Genomic DNA, 20,745 nt, shown 5'->3' on the forward strand with positions numbered 1-20,745 from the left:
TTGCACGTCACAGGTTGTCTTTTCCAAGGAATAAAATAACATTTAAAGGAATTTTCGCATTCTCTGTTATCATACTTCGTTTTCACATTGTCATTTCGATTGTTATAATATAGGCAGCCTGTCAAAATCATTAAATGCATAAATTAAAAATTTCAAAGGTAATACGACCGTATGTATATTGTAAATTGCTAATTGTTCTATGGTTATATGTAGTATTGTGCAACTGGATCAAAACGGGAGCTTCATTCAAGATCATTGAGTATTGACTGTTGTAACAACGATCTGTGTAATATGCCCCAAACAACACCAGCAACAACAACAGCAGCAAAAACAACAACAACTGCATTAACAACAACAGCAGGTACACAAAGAGAAATTGATATTAACAAATTATAAAGTGCTGAGTTTTCATGATTAAATTAAGCAAGCACCATGTTTAATTTTATGAGGTCATTGAGTTCAATGAATTCTTCTGGACGAATACACAGGTGTCAAACCTATATTAGACGAGTCGCTAGACGAGTCTGAAAAAGATCTTGTAGCTGTGTACGAGTCTAATAGAATTAGTGTTGTTCTCAACAATGTATAATGGCCCCTTTTGTTTTTCACTTCTGACTCATTCGAGAATAATAATTAATTTTTATCAAAGTAATGAAAAAGTTCGGAAAAATAGATTTTCTATATAGGATCTGAATAATACATATTCTAAAACTAATACGATATTCGTACATATTCTGAGACAGATGTTTCAATAAGTAAAATCACCTTTATTTAAGCGCCAGATCCGTGCATATCCAACCCATGCGTTTTTGGCACGTGCTCAACAAGTTCGGATAGCTTCAGATGTACTTGTGATCACGGATACACCGGCCGGATTTGTGATACATGTAATGAATTTTCTTTTATATCTTTTCGAATACTAAAATATTTCTGAATAAATGCTCGTCATTTAATTTTCCAGACATGATTGCATGCGTATATATATAAGTATACGACATTGCTTGATCGTTGGCTCAGTATTGTTTATAAATTCTCCCCTTTAATATATGCATTAAACGGAAACATGTGTAAAAATAAATTATAGCGAGCGGCAATGAGGAAGTATTTTTCTATGGTCTTGCATTCATATTTCCATTCTATAACTACTAAAAGAACTTAAAATAGAATCTTGAACCATTTTTTTCATGAGCTTTTTTGTTTAACACGGGGAGATCTTAAAAAAAACCAATTATATTTATACAAATACGATCACAGTATTCGAATACAACACTTATTTATATTTCAGTCCATGACCCGTGTCACTCAAGCCCGTGTAAATTTGGCACGTGCTCACAATCTGGAAGTTCATTTACATGTACATGTAATCATGGATACACTGGACATACTTGCGATACTTGTAATGAATATAGTCTAACATTTTACGCCTAATATTAATTGTATTCATTCATTAATTAAAGAAATATCAGTGAACTTTAAAATGATAATTATGATTTTCATGATGACGTCATGATGACGTCAGTAGTGTTACATAGTAGTATAGGTCCTGAGTAGGAATTGCCATGTTTAAAAGATCATGTAACACATTTTTTATGGTTTTAAATCATAAATATGAAGCTCAAATTAAGATTTATCAATATTGTAGATTCCAAAAAGCATTATTATATATTAAGATATAGATCTATCTGAATTTAACATTTCATGTAAATAAATTTATGTTATCAACAACATTAGATCCAGATCTATTTCCTATAAAGTTTAAGTCAAACTTTACAATAAGAAATGAATGCATATATTTAAATGATTACATATAATATGCACAAATATTTTCAGTACATATTTTACATATTCTTCGATGTTTGAAAATTGTCTTATTGGCATAATTATGTACATTAATAATACTGCACTTGTTTGTAACGTCGCTTTTCAATGGATAATCGTGACGTTTATAAATATAGTTTTATATACACGGCTGCTGTCGATTCATGAAGAAATCTAAAAATCTTATTTTTTTTCTCTAAAAAATGATGCTTGCTGTATTATAGATTCGTTATAAAGATTGTTGACAGGTTATATGGTCGTATTTTAACGGCTGTTTGTAATATAACCCTCGCCTAGCGGCTCGGGTTATATTTACAAATAGCCGTTTATATAGGGCCATATAACCTGTCAACGACATTTATAAGTAATAATATATAATTTCACTAAGTGTGGTTAACCACTTTGATCACAACATACAGGATCTTATACAAGGTGATGCAAAAACAATTAAGAAAGTTTTAATCAAAATGATTTTTCAAACGTAAGTTCATTTGCAACTGTAAATGTTAACTCGTTTCTGCTTTAAAACACTTTCACACGTATTGTGGCTGACGGGTTGCCTTAAACGATAAGGCGTCAGAATTTGCAGCAATCGTTTATCCCTTTGTGATCGTATGAGCTACTTCATTGGTTTGAATTACTAGACTCTATGCATATCTTAGCTCCAGCATGTGAGGTGGTGTTACTTTGCGTTAAGTTAAACCAAATAAAACCAAACACATTTATTCGTGTGATGCAATATACATAAAACCGATAGTGTCCATATCACCATTTTGCTTCTTGCCAAGAATGAGCTTTAAATGTTTTTTCTTTATTCTAGCATTCAGCAATTGTGTACCAGATCCATGTCTTCACGGCTTTTGTTCTGATCTTGGATCTTCTTACAAGTGTACATGTGACCATGGCTACAATGGAACAAACTGCAATATAAGTATAACAAATTACTTTATTCATTGCAAAACTATCATTTTCATTATCATTTTACATTACTAGTAAATGATACGATTATGTATCAACTCAAAATGCCTTAAAATATTTTTGGCAAGTATCATTCTTCAAATCGAATTGCATGAAACTATGATCAAAGATCAAATTGCTTTCTTCATAGTAGTAAAAGGTAATCAAGTGGTAAGACAAAAGCTTTAGGATCAACATCTACCGGGTTCAAGTTCTACTAAGGACACTGCTTATTTCTCAGGCAGCGAAACTTGCAATATATTCTTTCACGTCAGATAGTTGTAAAATAGGAATCAAATATGGCGGTATAACATTTCGGCGTCATACGATGTAGAAGCTGTATTGGTAAAATAAATGGTAATAGCACAATGACAATAGGTAAACGCCGTTAATTTTGTAAAAGTGTCAAGAACTAGAGTGCACTTAAAGAAAATACTTGTTTGGTTCGGTTGTTTTAAATGGGAATTGAACGCATTTTCTTGTGAATATCGCGGCGGTCGGTCAACTTAACCGGCTTTCCTGGATGATTAACCAAGAATTACAAATTTCTCCGCAAGTGATCACAAATAATTTGTTAAATCAGCGGAGAAAGATATGTGACCATTAGCTCTCAATGTCCAAGATCAACTCTCACGGCAAAAAAACTACTCCTTGCCCGAGGATCGAACCATTTGTCGCAGAAGTAAAAGTTCCGATTTCCTCCCTGTCACTGTATGGGACTGTACATTGGATATTATCGTGTTTTGAATCAAAACAAAATCGAAAAAAAAAAATATCCAAACGTCAGAAGAAAAAAAAAGAAGGAAACAACAACAACAAATCCACCATTTGTCAGCTCATATGACACTGATATAACAAGGGTTTTATATTTTCCCTTAATACATGCCAGATATGACCTACATACTAATATCAACAAAAGTTCAAGATTTACACCAAATATCATATATACTGTGTACACTAGGTGCGAGCATTATTTGCTGCTGTATATGTCATTTGATTGTCTGGAAAACAATTGTATGTGAGACTCATAAAGAAAATTGATTATTTTGTACTTGAGGAAACATTTCTCCTATAAGAAACGGTGATTTCTTCAAAATCAATTTTCTTCTTGATACTTGTAAAAAGTTCATACATGGCCTATTTTAAGGGATATATTGAATCAAACCAAAATCAATTATTTTCATATGAGCTAAAAATAGATATTTTCTTACCTTTGGTAATTTCATCCGTTTGGTTTTGACTCAAAACACGGTTATATCGGGTGTACGGTCCCATACCGTGCAATTGATGTTAGCAGGCGAACCAGAAAAAAAAGAAAATAAATACTGTTTTATAAGTTTTTTCTATGTCGGCGGGTGTAAACAGCTGGTACTGGAAGCAACGCCTCCTACAATTCAAAAGAGGTTTCATCTAAACTTTTAGAGAACCAATTGCGAAAATATTTCCTAAAATATAAGTCCCAGGTCTTGCGACTTGACTCTTTCTAGCAATGCTATTGCTATTTTCGTTTTACTTAATGAATTATTACATGTAAACGAATAATGACATAAAGTATCTTAAGCCTTTATTATGTCATGTCCTTTCCTTTTTCATATGTAAGTGAAAAGAGATACTTTCGTGGGTGTACTAACTAATATCTCTCTATGAAGAAGAAGAAATAGAAAACAAAACAAAAACAAACAAACTATTTTTGTGACACTTCATTTTATATTTTTTTTGGTTTTTATTTAGAAGACCCGTGCCAACTCTTGCCTTGTAAACATGGAGTATGTAATTCAACATCAAATGGGGCAACGTCGTGCACGTGCAACGCCGGATATACAGGATTTTATTGCGATAGTATGATAAAGTTATTTAATTATTTATAACATATAATAATAAGCTTAATTATCTTTAAGAAAAATAATCATGAGATGTGTAACTTTTTAATACCATCTGGGTTAGAAAGCTGGTAATCCAAATAAAATGAGCCGTGTCACGACAAAACCAACATAATGGGTTTGCGACCAGCATGGATCCAGACCAGCCTGCGCTTCCGCGCAGTCTGATCAGGATCCATGCTGTTCGCTATCAGTTTCTCTACTTGTAATAGAGTTGGTAAGCGAACAGCATGGATCCTGATCAGACTGCGCGGATGCGCAGGCTGGTCTGGATCCATGCTGGTCGCAAACGCACTATGTTGGTTTTGTCACGACACGGCTCAAATGGTAATTGTAGTAAAAACCATTTCATTTTAAAGCTGTACGCCTCCAGATGAGCCAAAATTTTTTAAGAAAATCAAACTTGTGAAAAAGGTAGATCTACTAAGATTTTAGAAAAGTAAAAAGTTACAAGATTCAAGTAATAATTTACATGATATGTATGATAAATGACTGATTTTGCAGCATGTATCATCGTATTTCTACTGCGTGACTTACGCAGTAAGAGCTATTTTTGCATATTTTGACCTCTTTCTTGTAATTTTACGTGGATTGTAAGTATGTTAATCAATTGTAAATTACCGTCTTTGTTTACATCACAACTTTTATACTTATAAATACATTTTCAAAATTTTAAGGAATATTAACATAAATGCTGTAACTTACCAACCATTATGTAGTACATGTAAACAGATACTCGTATGTAAAATATTGAATTATATAGCGCCGAAGGGAATTCAATTTTTTAATTATTGGTCAGTTTGAGGCTTATATCTTATTTAAATTACTACAATGAGGTTATAAAACTTTTTCCTGATCTCAAGCTCGAATCTCAGGATTTTCATTGGTCAGTCCACATTTTGAACCCGTTTTTGACCAATTAAATACCTGAGATCAGACTTTAATATTACAATATTGTTTATAACCATCAGTCCAGATCTCGAAATTTCTTGTTACTGTTTAAATCAGTTTCATCACAACCACGGGGGAGGAACTGTTACACGGAGGATGGAGTTCTTATGATAACATGTTTGCAGACCTTATGATAACTGTCACGGAGTTCCATGAAAATGTTGAAATAAGTGGCAGTAACAAAAGTTATCATAAGAACTGCATAGTATATTTTGAGTTATCACAAGAACCTCGGGAAATTTGAAAAATCGGGTATATATTTATTAGCCTTGGCTTTATGTTTGCAACACTCCATTATAATTACGTAATTAAAGTACAGCAACGAAGATCACATGAAAAGGTCAATAAGTACAAATGAGCAAGTAATTTGAAATTTTTACTAAAAACTTCAAGATTTGTTTTTTTAAAAAAGGCGATGAAAATGGAATTAAAGGTTTTTGTAAACATAATACAATATGTAGGGCAAGCTTAATTATCAAAGTTGAATTTAGCATCACAGAAATCCGTAACGTTATCCAGGAACTCCGTGACAGTTATCATAAGAACTCCAAACAAGTTATAATAAGAACTCCAAACAAGTTATCATAAGAATTCCAAACAAGTTATCATAAGAACTCCATCCTTCGTGTAACAGTTCCTCCCCTGTGATAACGCACATTGACCAATAATGCGAAAATAATGCCGAGTATAGCAAGCCGATCGAAATTGAAATTGTATTAATAACATAACCTAAAATGGTATCAGAAAACTATAAAACACTAGTTTACATATAAAAAAGAAATCGTTATTTTGTAGTTCCCAATCCATGTAGCCCAAACCCATGTATTCATGGACTTTGCTTGAAATATGGAACAACTTTTCAGTGCCATTGTTCGAATGGATATTACGGACACCATTGCGAAAAGAGTAAGTTTCAAAGGAATACGCCAAAATAAAATGTGTATTAAACTATCATGTCAAAGAATAATGTTTATAATATACATAATATAGTGAATGAGGTATGTAAAACTACACGTATAATTGTTAAGTATATGTTTCTTGTTCATGCACATAGCGCATTATGATTAAAAACGTGAATAATAGGAAGCGTGTGGGTCAACTTTAGGGCAACTGACAAGGTTAATTGAAACTTGCCATGTACGACACTGGCTTAAGCAATATCCAACATTAAAGAAACTCCACTGAGGTACAAAATCACGAAACAATAAAATTTTAAATTCTTACATAGATTAGCTGAGGCACTTTATATGTAAAACAATTAAGAAATAAACTAAAAAAAAATCGTAATTGTGCTGTTTATAGCATAATTTATATTATTATTAATTATATATGTGAAAAGCGTTGAAACTCTTTTCAATTTTGGGTCATTCTTCACAGTCAGAATAATTATTCTGGAAAAACAGAATGAGAGAATGATCTGAAATTTTATACACAAGTTTAGATCTACATGACATCAAACATTATCCCGAAATATTATTTCCAGTTTTATCTTGTTAAAAACCTCAGTGGAGTCCCTTTAATGCATAAATATAGTGATTTTTTAAAAAAAATTTAAGCATGTGTTCAAGTGGCGTAAATCATCAGATCTGAACCATAACATGGTGGCTGTATATGACAAGTCTATTGTCAAGGCTTGACCGATGTTGCTTAATGAATTAAATATCTATCTTCACACTGTAATCCTTTGTAAAGGTTTTGAAGATCCAAATTCAAATAGCTTGCAATTATCACATGATCAATTAAAACTAGCCTGCGACATTTGGGTGTCTGTCGTTTCGTGCGTTCTTTAGAGCTTCCGTTTTTGTCTATTTCATTGGTACCGGTATTAATTCTTAATAATGTTTCCGTATAGATTCAGGTAATATGCATCTAACATGATTTTGTTAACTATTATTTGTCAACAACAACAACAACAATCACTTTTATTAGAAGCCACGTCACAATAGTAACAATATGACTGATTAACATAAAATAAAGAGTGGGTAACATGATACATAATACAAATTCTACTTTAAACTTTTTTCATCACATGGGGACAGTAATTATATTGTCAAAACTGCTGAAATGTTGTTTATGTTTCCAAATATACATTTATGATTAACTGATAAATAGTTAGTACATGTACATACATGTATGTAATACAATATATATGTTTACTTATAGAAAAGGTGTAACAAAAGAGTAGTATAGAGCATTATGATACTAAAAAAAAATAATAATTAACACATTTTGTTATTATTTCTTCTATAAATTGTATAGTTATTTATCAAATTATCATACATACTAATGAAAACTAATGCAAAGGAATATCAGGTGGCGTGAGAAAATACTAATACGTCACTACAGGTGCACGCTTTTCACGTACATAGACAATACTACGATATTGCAAATATTTACAACCGCTAAGAAAGGCTATAAATATTAAATCGTTCGTTTACTAAGATAGTCAGGGAGCAATATATGAAAATGAGGAAGAACTTGAATTCATTTGGATTTAACTTAGAAAATCGTTAGGCCTGTCTTGTTTAGCTATTAGTCTTAAAGTGTTCAATAATAGAACGTGCTAAAAATACAATATTTTTAAGAAGATCAAAATTTTCTGTTGATAATAATTCCTTAAATTTCAACACGTTTGGTCTACTGAAAAAGTAAGTTGGGATGTATCGCTTTCTTTGCAAACAGAAAAAAGGACACACTAACATATAGTGAAATTCATCACCGACTTCATTTAACATACAAAGATTGCATTTACGCGCTTCATATGGAAGATGTGAGTTGCGCCACCTTCCTATTTCAACAGGTAATTTATGATTTCCTGTTCTAAAATGGAAAAGAGAATGAATGTTATAAAAATCATGAATAAAGGAAAAAATCATTTATTTTCTAATTCGCTCTGCTTAACCGAAAATAAATTATTTATCACCTAATAAGAGTTGTGAAACCTTCAGTCTTAGGCAGAATAAACAACAACACTCAAGTAGGATAAAGGCCTTCGCATTGTTTCAATATCGAGAAAAACAAAGGAGAGAGTTATAAACTTTAACCAATTTAATTATAACGTTCATAATGTCGTAACCAATATACAATATCAATTAACTTTAGCTATGAGAACAGCCTATATATAATCATAAAATATTCGACAAATTAAACACCTAAACTTCTTGACACAGATAATAAATTTTCTATACTGTCTTTCACATAGCCATCTTTGGCTTTCTCACTACGCCAACGACCGTGTCGTTTAAATAGTCTATCTAGTATACCAAAATTAGCAGCAGCTGTACATCCGCCACTTCTCAAACTATGAAGTCCAAACTTGGTCTTATCTAGACCTAAATCTTTTAACATTTCAAGTAAAACCTCTCTGGTTCTAGTGTAAGATAAAGGTTTAGAACCTTTCAAATTATACTCATTACGAGACTTAAGATACAATACTGAACGAAATATAAAATCTTCAGAACTATCGTCTTCGTACAAATTTACACATTTCAAATATTTTTCTAATACAGTGACTGGACATGTAATTAATCCAGTTTTAGCGATTAAACAACTTTTCCCTTCTCTGTAAATATCAGTCTTACTAGTCTCAATAAAAATTGATAAAAAGTCTTCATGAAAAACCAAATCAGATCTTTTAATATTAGACAGTTCTGAAAATCTTAAAAAAACCAGCGTACGCAATAAGACACATAGCAACATTTCTTAAATTCATTGTATTTGAATTATGTCCTAAATAACGAGAAACCATTTGATTAAAAATATCAGACGTTATTGGCTCTTTCTTAGAAACGGAATGACCCAGGATCCGGTGTGCAGCTTCCCTAACCGATTTCACTACAAAACTTCCACAAGGATTAGAATTGGTAAAACCAGCTAGTTCATGCGCCCATTTCACGCCGTAAAATGTTTCATCAACTGTAGATGACGATTTATTACTTTGAATTAAAGAAACTAAGTATAAACCAAAATCAATGTCTTTAGCTGGCAATGAGATTAGATTGTGACGACTTGCCCAAATACTCCAAAGTTTAAATGTTCTCTGGTAACACTTTCCAGTATTAAAAGCTTTGGACTTAAGTAAAACGTCTGGAAGCTTGGAAGCCAGGGAAGACAACTCCGTATCCCGTTGACAATCAGAAAATAATCTTTTACCAATGATATTTCTGAAATGTATAAAAGGAGAGAAAATATATTAACTTGTACATGAATAACAAAATCATAACAACTGAATCCTCGATTCCACGAAATCCTCGATTTCGTTATCAAGCCCTCGGCTATACATTTTGACCCTCGATCAATGTTATGTAATACCATATACCTAAAATGTGTCAAATATCGATCTAAAATGATTTCGCGATAGCATATCTTATTTAAAAATTCAATAACAAACAAAAATGTGTCGAATATCAAACTAAATATTCATTTATGATATAATATCTTATTATCAAAAATTAATAGTCCTTTAAGCAATGTGACCCTCGGTCAATGTCATTTAATACCTTAACGCAAACAATTGCCAAATATCAAACTAAAAATTCATTAGCGATAGCATATCTTATTTTAAAAAAATAAATGGAAAACTTGAAATAAAAGTAGACACAAATCAACTTATTTGCATAGTTCTTTGCACACTTAGACCCTCGGTCAATATCGTTCTATACTGTACACTAACACGTGCCGAATATTAAACTAAATATTCATTTTGTTATAAAATTATTTATTCTCAAAAGTTAAATATCAAACTTGAAATAAAGTTATGCAGCAATCAACTTATTTGCGTAGTTCTATGCACCTTTGAACCTCGGTCAAGGTGTTTAAAATACCACATCACTAACATTAGCCGAATATCAAACTAAATTTTCATTTTATGATAAAATGTTTAATTGTCAAAAGTTTAATACTAAACTTGAAATAAAATTATGCAACAAAATATCTTATTTACAAAGTTTTGTGTACATTTGACCCTTGATCAATGTTATTTAACACCAAATCGCTAACACTTGCCGATTAACAAACTAAATTTTCATTTTGTGATGAAATATCTAATTATCAAAATCTAATAGCAATCTTGAAATAAAATTCTGCAACAGCAACTTATTTACACAGCTGTTCTTTCTTATTCAAAACGCACTACTAAGACTTTGCTTAAAAACTTATCAGAACCAAAAATAGATTTTTGGTTAAAGTATTGTACAAAAATCTCAGAATTTGGTTTAAATGCAAGAATGTCCGCAATTTTGCTCTTTATAACCGCGTTATTACCAAATATCATGGACCAAAAAGGAGCCGCCGGCCAGAATGGAGCTACCAACGTCCCTTTGGCATTACATGTAATTATATGATTAACAGTTCTTGAAATCATGTTTATCGGTGGAACTAGCCAGTTATTTTCTCCTGCCCAGTCCAAAGAAAAAGCGTCCACACCCTCTGTACCCGGTACCCAAACTAAAGAATTGAACCGATCTACCACGTGGTTATAATGATTTGCGAATCTGTCAACCGTATGAGGGCCAAACATAGCGTCAAGAAAATTGAAAAAAGCCAAAGAAACTCCCCAATCATCTAAATCAAACAGCTTACTCAAATAATCTGCGTACAAATTTTTATCTCTGGGAACCCATTGCATATAAATTGATATTTGATTTTTCAAACACAATTCAAACACAGATAACGATATACTATGTAAATCGGATTTCATACTACCGCTTTCAATTATAGATACACAATTTTGATTATCTGTGCACCATTTGAGTAAACGACCTCTTATCAAAGGGAGAAAACTCTGCAAGGCAAACAATATAGCGGTCATTTCCCGCCAGGTAGAACTGGTATTTTGTTCAAATGGAGACCAATTTCTATGGCAAACGGCGGTCGGATAACCTTGTATGTAAGCTGCGCATGCGTGTTGACTTGCATCAGAATAGATTGTTACTGAACTTATATCAGATACAAATAACTTTTTAGTCAGCCTTATAGTAAATGCTTTCTCCCAAAACTGTAACTCTGTAATTACTCCTAAATTCGAAACATCTATAACTGAATTCCAACTAATCCTACATTCAATAGCTCTGTGTAGATTTTTGGTCATGAGCTTACACACATTTCCTAATACTGGAATCAGTGAAATAATTTTACCAGTACACCTCGCCATATCTCGCGCAGACACGAAAGGAAATTTACCTATGATAAAGGTAATACACTGTACTACGCTTTTCACACGCCTATCGGGAATTTCTAAAACATTATCCTTTAAATTCCATAATAAGCCTAACCATTCTAAATTTTGAACTGGAGTTAATATCGATTTCTGAGTATTGATCAAAAATTCCGCTTTGATGAGGACATCTTTAACAAAATCAGCATCTTTAAGAGTACATTCAAACATTTTATTTACTCCACACCCATCATCTAAAAACAAAAAAAAATATGATTTCCTGAAGACGAATGAATTTTACAATAGATCTTAAACATTTAGTCCAAATAAACGGTGCGACGTCAAACCAAAAGGTAATACAGTAAAAACATAATATTTAAGCTCAGCGTTCTCACTCCATGAAAATCCAAAAAAAGTGTGTTGTGCTGTGGCTATATCTATGTGGTGATATGCAGATGAAATGTCAAATTTAAACATAAAACCATCCTTTAACAAATAATCTGACGCAACCTTCCAGTCCTCAAATTTAAAATGTTCCTTCTTAACAAATGTATTCATGACACTTAAATCTAAAATTAAACGCTTTTTTCCCGAACTGTTCACAGACACTGAAAGAGGGTTTACCAAAAAAGGCTGAAAAGGCACTTCTAACACACAGCCAGACTTAACTAAATCAGCAACTGCGTCAGTTACAAAATCTGAATGGTCAAATGCAGATTTATTATTTTTCATGAAATATGATTGAGGAATATTGTTAAAAGGTATGACGTAACCATTTTTTACTACGTCAAAAATAAAATCAGATGCCTCTAAAACATTACACCAATAATCAGCGTGTAATCTCAGTCTACCCTTTACGCCCGAATTTACTTCAAAATTATCATCTTTAGAAACATACTGAAATTCAAAATATCTTGAATGTGAACATAATATATCAGTTTCAACTTCATTTACTGAAAAATTACAAAAAATACTATGAGCTGAAAAATACTCATCTATATCATTAAACTGTCTTTCTTCAGTTTGTTTCGGCTGGCTGTGGCTTGAATGACATTCCTCGGTTATCGCCCTTGAATCCTGCTGGGGACTGGTACGTGATAATTCCCGGGGAAGTTCTGCTGATGTCGGGAACGGGACGATATCTCTGTCCTTGAAACGATGAAGATTGTTGAAACTTTGGACACTCTGCCCTGACATGCCCGAAACCTGCACATGCGAAGCATTGGACTCTCCGAAAGGGACGAAAAGTTTCAAATTGGCTACTAGTAGTAGTAGAAATAGGATTAGTCGCAGAGGCTCGACTACTGGATAACTTTCTCTTCTTTGACAATGCCCTTGCCTCGGCTCTACGAATTTTACGATCATCGTCGCTATCACTTGCCAATTCGTCGGACTCGTATTCTGCGACGGTACCCCACCCAGCAGGGGATTTGTCTGCTAACCTGACAAGTTTATTCCTCTTATGTATTTTCTGCACTGTAGACTCAAGCAACTGAAGCGAACTTAACTGTTCTCCTGACTTCACTAAAGACTGCACGCGCTCAATGTCTTCTAAAACTTCACAATTAAAATCGTACTGTCGCTTGTTTCCTTTATATTTAAAGTCAACAGGTGAGCGTTTACTGGCAGTTTCTTGAAACTTGCGAATGCTTTTCTCTGAACACCCAGAAAATTCCTCTCTTATTTCTTCTTTGAAAGTAGAAAGTTCTTCTTTCAGAAATGATTTAAAATCAATTAAATCCTTCCCATAATTTGAAGGACATTCACCACGTGTACTCTCCATAAAGAAAAATGTGTAACGCGCACAATACGATGTGTTCAATGCAATATTGTCCTCGAGTCCTCAAGTCCTCGAGTGGCGATTTACCCGCCTTTCCATATCAATACCGGCGAGCACGAAATATTCGTGCTAACTATGTTATACCTCACTTAACCGGACAATTATAACTCTTAACCTGCAATAAATACATTTGTTTTTGAGGTCAAATGTGCCTTTAATGTAATTACATTGGCACATTAAATTAAATATATAGATTGAATACTTTTACTGTTAGCTGAAAAATGAAAAATGTCTTATTGTTTTTTATTAATTTCATAATCCAGCTTCAAGCCCATGTGCGTCTAATCCATGTGTGCACGGGACATGTACACATATTGGACACTCGTATAAATGTAGCTGTAACTATGGATACGTGGGACTAAGATGTGATGCAGGTATGTCAACATCGTGTTAATTGTCAAAAGCTTGCTTTAAAGTTAAGATGTTCGAACTAAGTGTCCTTCGTGTGGCTTATTTGTGATACGTAGTATTTCGCTCCGCTGGGCGCCAGGCAAAAAAGAAGAAACAAACAAACAAAAGAAAAACTAAAAGTATGATGGCTGATTTGTGCCATTTGTGTTTTCGCCGAAGGAAAAGTCGAGAATTAACACGTTAAAACGGCGGAGTCGCGTGACGAAAACACGCGAATAAGTGGGGGCGAGGGGCGAAGTTTAATAAATAAAATTACGCCCGTGAGGGGGCCAGACGAGATTTAAGAAATAAAACGGCGGGGGCGCGGAGCGAAAACACGCTGATTAGCACCCCGCTAATAAGCGTGTTTTCGCTCCGCGCCCCCGCCATTTTAACTTGTTAATTTTCGACATTTCACTTGGCGGGGTCGCGGGACGAAAACGTGCTAATAAGGACGGGGGGGGGCAAGTTTGATTTATTCAAGTTCGCCTCGCACCATCGCTATAATAAGCGTGTTTTCGTCCTGCGACCCGCCGTTTTATTTATAAAATCTCGCTACGCGCCACCGCGTGACGAAATTTTATTTAATAAACTTCGCTTCGCGCCCTCGCCGCTGATTAGCGTGTTTTTGCTCCGCGCCTCCGCCATTTTAACTTTTATTTAATTTTGACTCTTCGCTTGGCGGGGTCGCGGGACAAAAATACGCTAATAAGCGGGGGCGCGCGATGAAGTTAAACTTGCCCTGCACCCTCGCTAAATAACGTGTTTTCGTCCCGCGACCCCGCCGTTTTATTTCTTAAATCTCGCTTTGCATCCTGCGGGACGAAGTTTAATTTATTAAACATCGCCCCGCGCCCTCGCTTATTAGGAGTTTTCGCTCCGCGCTCCCGCCATTTTGACTTGTTAATTTTCGACTTTTCGCTTGGCGGGCTCGCGGGGCGAAAACACGAATGGCACAAATCAGCAACCATAAAAGAAAGGTTACTATTTTGTCATACTTTCGCTACGCGGGGCGCCAAGGGAAAACATGACCATAAGACAGATTTTAGGCAAAAAATCGACTCATTTGTTGTATGATCGTGTTTTCGACTGGCGTCTAGTCGGTCTTAAGGCGAAAACAAAATATTGATACGACAAAGTAGTCACTCAGTTGTAATTTCGTTTGACACTTCGCAGAGCGAAATTACAACTGTGCCACCATATCTTAGTGATTGAATGCTTTATAATAAATGGTACAAATATGCGAAATATTATGATGGCTGATATGTGCCATGTCGTATTTTCGCCTCTCGGGACGCCAGAATGAAGCACAAAAATACGACAAAGTCACCACTCTGTCGTACAAGTACAAATGTTGCTGCAATGCAGCAATTGAGAAGCTCCGCGCAAAATAAATGTGCTCATTACAGATACCTTACCAAATTATTCCTACGCACAGGTCATGTTATATTCAGATTAAGTACTATTGTAGATTTTTTCGGAATGTTTAGTAAACCATTTTTTGCATATTTATACTTGTCTTATGCACTGTCCATAATTAAAAAGAGGGGAAAATATTTAATATAAAAAATGCTTTCACTGATGCCTACCTGGTAAGGAAAGTAATTCCATTGAATACAAACAAAACTTACAAGACTTACAAGACTTGTAAATGTTATGTGACATGACTGTACTGTGCTCTGTTTCAGTAACAGAAGATAGATAATAGAAATATCAAAGTCTGTTATAAATGTAACAAATATACAAATAGTAACAAAAGGGACTAATATTATAATATAGTAATATTACATGCGTATTTTTCATGTCAAATTTAAAAAAAAATGGTTTCTTTCAATACTGAAAGTAAAACACACTCAGGAATGAAAAAATGGGATGAATTTCCAAAAGACCAATTTCAGGATTTTTTTAGTTTGTTATACACGCGTTACATGGTGATACAGTATTTATCAATATAATAGAAGACTGTTACCTGGATTTTAGGTAGGTATGAGGAAATTCATTAATATCATATTCGTGCGAGAAAAAGATATGAAAGCTATTTGACATTGGTAATATATAAAAAAACTATTGTTAATTAATTTTTAGGGAGATCAATATATATTTATTTTTGTTGAATTGTTTTAAAACCATTCATAAAAAACATTACACTTCATGTTCAAACTGCAGATCAAAGTTTCTGTTGTTTTCATGATATCTATCTATAGCCTATGCTTAAGGTGATTCCGCTTTGTCAGCCATGTTTGTTTTAACTAAAGTCTGTCCAAAGTGAAAGTAGGCCAAAATTCATATAACAACAAAGCTCTTATTGTAAAATGATGAACCATTTGAAAATACACTTCCAGGTTTATATTTTAAGGACAATTATAAACAAAAATAAAAATGATAACAATAAGAATATTTACCTTGAATGTGCTACATTTCTGAAGACCAAAACATTCTGTTGCAAAGTTTAATGCACATTTCATGAATGGCAAAATCCTTTTAAACGTCTGTTTTAGTGCCAACAAAAGCTATTTTTTTGCAGCAAATACAAAAATCTTTCAAAACTTAACTCCAAATAAATCAGTTTCTCATGTCTTTCTAAGCACATGGCCTCCATTATTTTTTTTTGTAAAAAAGTAGTGCAAGAAAACAATCATCATTTATAGCCTTATGAACTACAATTACAATGAAAACTGAACCAAACTTTAAAATCTAACCTTTTTATGTGTAACAGTGAAGTGTGTCTGTTTGTCATGTACACAAGAAATAGGTAAATGATGTTTATTTTCATGGTACTACTTCTTTACACATGTCATGGAGGCCATGTTTTTTCAAGGTCAGATTAACTACTTTCCTAAGATATATGAGTTTTTTTTTAAGTATTTTGTATTTTCTGCAAAAAATAGCATTTGTTTGCACTAAAATAGACTTTAAACTGGATTTTGCCATTCATGAAATGTGCATAAAGATTTGCAACAGAATGTTTTTGGTCTTCAGAAAAATGTAGCATATTCAAGGTAAATTTCTTATTGTTATCATTTTTTTGGTTTAAAATAGTTTTTAAAACATAGAATTGGAAGTGTACTTGCAAATGGCTCATCATATAACAATGTGAGCTTTGTTGTTATATGAATTTTGGCCTACTTTCACTTTGCAAAGACTTTGTGAAAATAAACTTGGCTGACAAAGCGGAATCACATTACTGAGGGTCCATCCGCTCGTAAGGCTACAAAAGGCAGCTTTCGCTGTCGAGTACAGACCCCCGAACATGTCACCAGGTATACCATTATCACATAGAGGTATGTTGTACCAATGACGCTAATGAAATGTAACTTTATATACTAAAGTTTAATATTTCGTAATAACGAATTGATATTTCGTAAAAACAAATTATTATTTCGTAAAAACGAATTAATATTTTGTAAAAACGAATTAATATTTCGTTAAAACGAATTATTATTTCGTAGAAACGAATTATTATTTCGTATAAACGAATTAATATTTCGAAATTACGAATAAATATTTCGTAAAAACGAAATAAATCCCGGGAAAAAATGGAATATGTCACTTTTATGGCTCCGTATTCCCAACTCCCGAAAAAATACAAAAACGATTGTATCATTGTCTTCGTTTTGTTAAATTTATTTGTTTTCTTCTTCTTTATCTAAATTTAGAATGTAAGAGAGATGTAATCCTATTGTTGGACAGCAAGTTTAATAGAAATGGGAATACTAAAGGGTTTCTTTCTTCTTTTTTCAACAATACGGAAACAATCGGAATCAATGGGATACAGATTGCTTTGGCTTATTACGATACTCAGGTTCATAGCATCTGGGAACTTAACACGTAAGTTAACTTATATAGTAATATAATGGTATTCCGGTGTTTACAGTTTTATGTAAATTATCTAACTTGTTATCCAATCGCTACACTGAGATAATACATAGTCACTGGTTGACCTGGTTTGCACAAAGAACACGTGCTTATGTTTGTGATACTGTTTGTGAGCAGTTGACCTAGCAATCAATGGAAAAGGTGTGGCTAAATGTTCCGCTACGAAAAACCGGAAAGGTCCATAAATTGGCTCAATCAAACCGATCACGTACTTTCGCAATTTTGCCTTGGTAGTAAATGATTAAGGCTCATATTTGCCATTGAACGTGACTTAGTATGCATAAATTGATCTGCTAGTATTATATAAATAACACATTGGTTTGTTGGTAACAGTAAAAATATCATCTCGAGGAAAATACTGTTACTCTTGGTGTAGCCGAGGGTAACCGTATTTTACCGAGGGATAATAGTTTTAATGTTACTCACAAACACATGTGTTATTTATTTGATTACCTCGAACAAATACTGTGATGGTCTGAAATTGTCTACTAAATCTTACTGTAACAAAAATAAACGAAGAGTAACAACTTACCTTTTAAGTTTTAAGGGTACTGTAGGCCTACTTGAGAAGTTTTTTCTCTCTTTTATTCTTTAAGCAAGTGATGATATCTACCAGTCATAAACATACAATAAGCTGTGTTTTATTAAGAAAACAAAACACTGACCCATTTATACGTTTATGATCTGTAAAATCTGATCCTTCTGACTCGTATGATTTTTGACAAAGTGCTTTTACAATATAACGATGATATCCTTTGTCTGTCCACCATATATGTAACGTTTCACTAATAAAAATTGTTAAATAATTTTTTGTTGCATGCTTTAGGCGTCTGCATTTTCCAGTTTGACACATACTTATTCCCATTGCAATTACTTCCGTTAAAAACTGATGTTTACTTTTGACTATTTGACAAAAAGACATTTTAAAAAGCACTCTAGGGTGCAAACAACTAAATTTTGTGGGTGTCATAGTTACACTGGTGATGCCCCATCGTGGTGAACTTCGAAAATAAGAATGAGTCGAGAAAAAATTGCAGCCATTTTATTTCATTTTATTTAGAAAATAGATCAAGTGACCAGATTTTATACTGTTACAATGTACTATTACCTATGTAACATTGTACAATTCTTAGTCACGTGGTACACTTGCAATAACAGTAAGAATAACTCCAAGAGGCCTATGGGAAATTAACATTTCGAAAAAAGTGAATGGTTATAATATAACTTGTCGCCTTATTATTCTTTATCTTGTTTCAGACATACGGACAAACGCAGCCTTCTGCATGATCTTTACTACTTGAATCTTCCAAAATCCAATGTTACTTCCGACTTTTCCATTGCTGTGTATCATTTACTTCAAAAGTACTACGGTATAAAACTGGCTACAGGAGCAAGCGGTGAACGCCCTCGTGTACCGGATGTAGCTGTTATAATGACCGGAAGTACAACCGGATACCGATATTCTCAAAATAACATTCGTCATCAGTTATTATTGCTTAAATCACTAAATGTATCTACTATCGTATTTGGTATTGGCGACGCTGTGGATCATAGTGTTACTCAGGACTTTGATCACTCGATATATAATTCTGACAATTATGCTTTTGATGGTTTTTATTTCGGTAAACAAGTGTTGAGCCTTGTTTGTGGATGAAACCTTATGAAAGTTATTGAATTCCAAAACAGATTTAGATATGTTGTTGTTGTTTTTGCTTCTATAAAATTTGTGATAGAATATCTGACTAATTTAAACGAAACTACTGTAACGTTTATTTTTTTCAAGAGGTCACTTATTATTTTTATAATGATTCCAGTGGATCAGAAAAAACTACCAATATTAAAGTTAAAATGACATTATGCCCATCCAAATGGGAATGACGAGTGCACAGGAGAAAGTAAAAATAACCTTATTTTGCCTATAATTATGTTCAATTTCACATTCTACACGCTCCACACTATTCCTTTCCTCTAAAATCAATATAGGATATATTATGAGTGTAAGTTTAATACTGAATTTATTGAACGAGATGAATAAAATTATATTACAATTAAATTCAGTAGTGAATTTACACGAATTTAATATTCTATTTATTACATACCAAAAATACCGTTTGAAGTGAAGAGAACCACTTTGTATTGACGGGCCTATAGTATAACGCTATCATATAGCGCGACTTGACCTTATATTAACGTCAATGTGTCATTCAATGTAAAATGAACTCTATGCATAGGTGTTCGGCGTGTTGATTGGTCACTACCCCGTGCCATCCTCCCCCGTCTAAAACTCTCCTTCCTCTCAAAACCATGTCAACTGCAATAAATATGATCAAATTATATTATTATTTGTAATAACTGTTCAATCCAAACATCATATAAAACTATAACGAACCGTTTTTTTCTCGATTTGTTAAATTCTCCATCCCAAATGAAAGTACACATGTATAAACGGATGCATTCGTATGGAGTATTTTCATTGGTCGTGTATAAACCTTAGACCAATGAAAATACTCCGTACAAAAAATAAAGAGAGCACTCTGCAGAACAATTACTTGCATTTAGATTTGGAATTTGACATATTGGAAAACGGTTTGTTATAGTTTTATATGACGTTTTGATTGAACAGTTATTACAAATAATAATATAATTTGATCATATTTATATGACTTATGCAATACAAAAAAATATTCATTCATTTCGAATAAACTGCCGTTTAGTCGGGTAATTTTGACAAAAAGCCAGCGTTCTGTCGACTAGCCTAATTAATTTGGCGTGAACGGTTTGACCCATTTTACAGACTTTTTTTCTTACTGTCAAACCGTTACGCCTAATTTTAACTGTCATTTTTCATTTTTACGCACGGAAAATTTACAGGCAACACT

The 20,745-nt window shown here is 33.3% G+C and overlaps 1 protein-coding gene across 1 annotated transcript; it reads left to right on the top strand.

Annotated features, from left to right (window-relative positions):
* Window positions 1-336: 336 nt before the first annotated feature.
* LOC132717545 (neurogenic locus notch homolog protein 1-like) lies at window positions 337-19,546 on the top strand (the record flags this gene model as incomplete). Its single annotated transcript, XM_060701032.1, is given in 9 exon segments — window positions 337-361; window positions 777-887; window positions 1,286-1,396; window positions 2,639-2,749; window positions 4,507-4,614; window positions 6,402-6,512; window positions 13,864-13,974; window positions 17,647-17,818; window positions 19,124-19,546. Coding segments are annotated over 9 exon segments (1,257 nt in total), but the record flags the coding sequence as incomplete, so codon positions are not given.
* Window positions 19,547-20,745: the final 1,199 nt, after the last annotated feature.

Source organism: Ruditapes philippinarum, unplaced genomic scaffold, assembly GCF_026571515.1.
Source record: "Ruditapes philippinarum isolate M1 unplaced genomic scaffold, ASM2657151v2 ctg4213_1_1_1_1, whole genome shotgun sequence".
Lineage (NCBI taxonomy): Eukaryota > Metazoa > Mollusca > Bivalvia > Venerida > Veneridae > Ruditapes > Ruditapes philippinarum.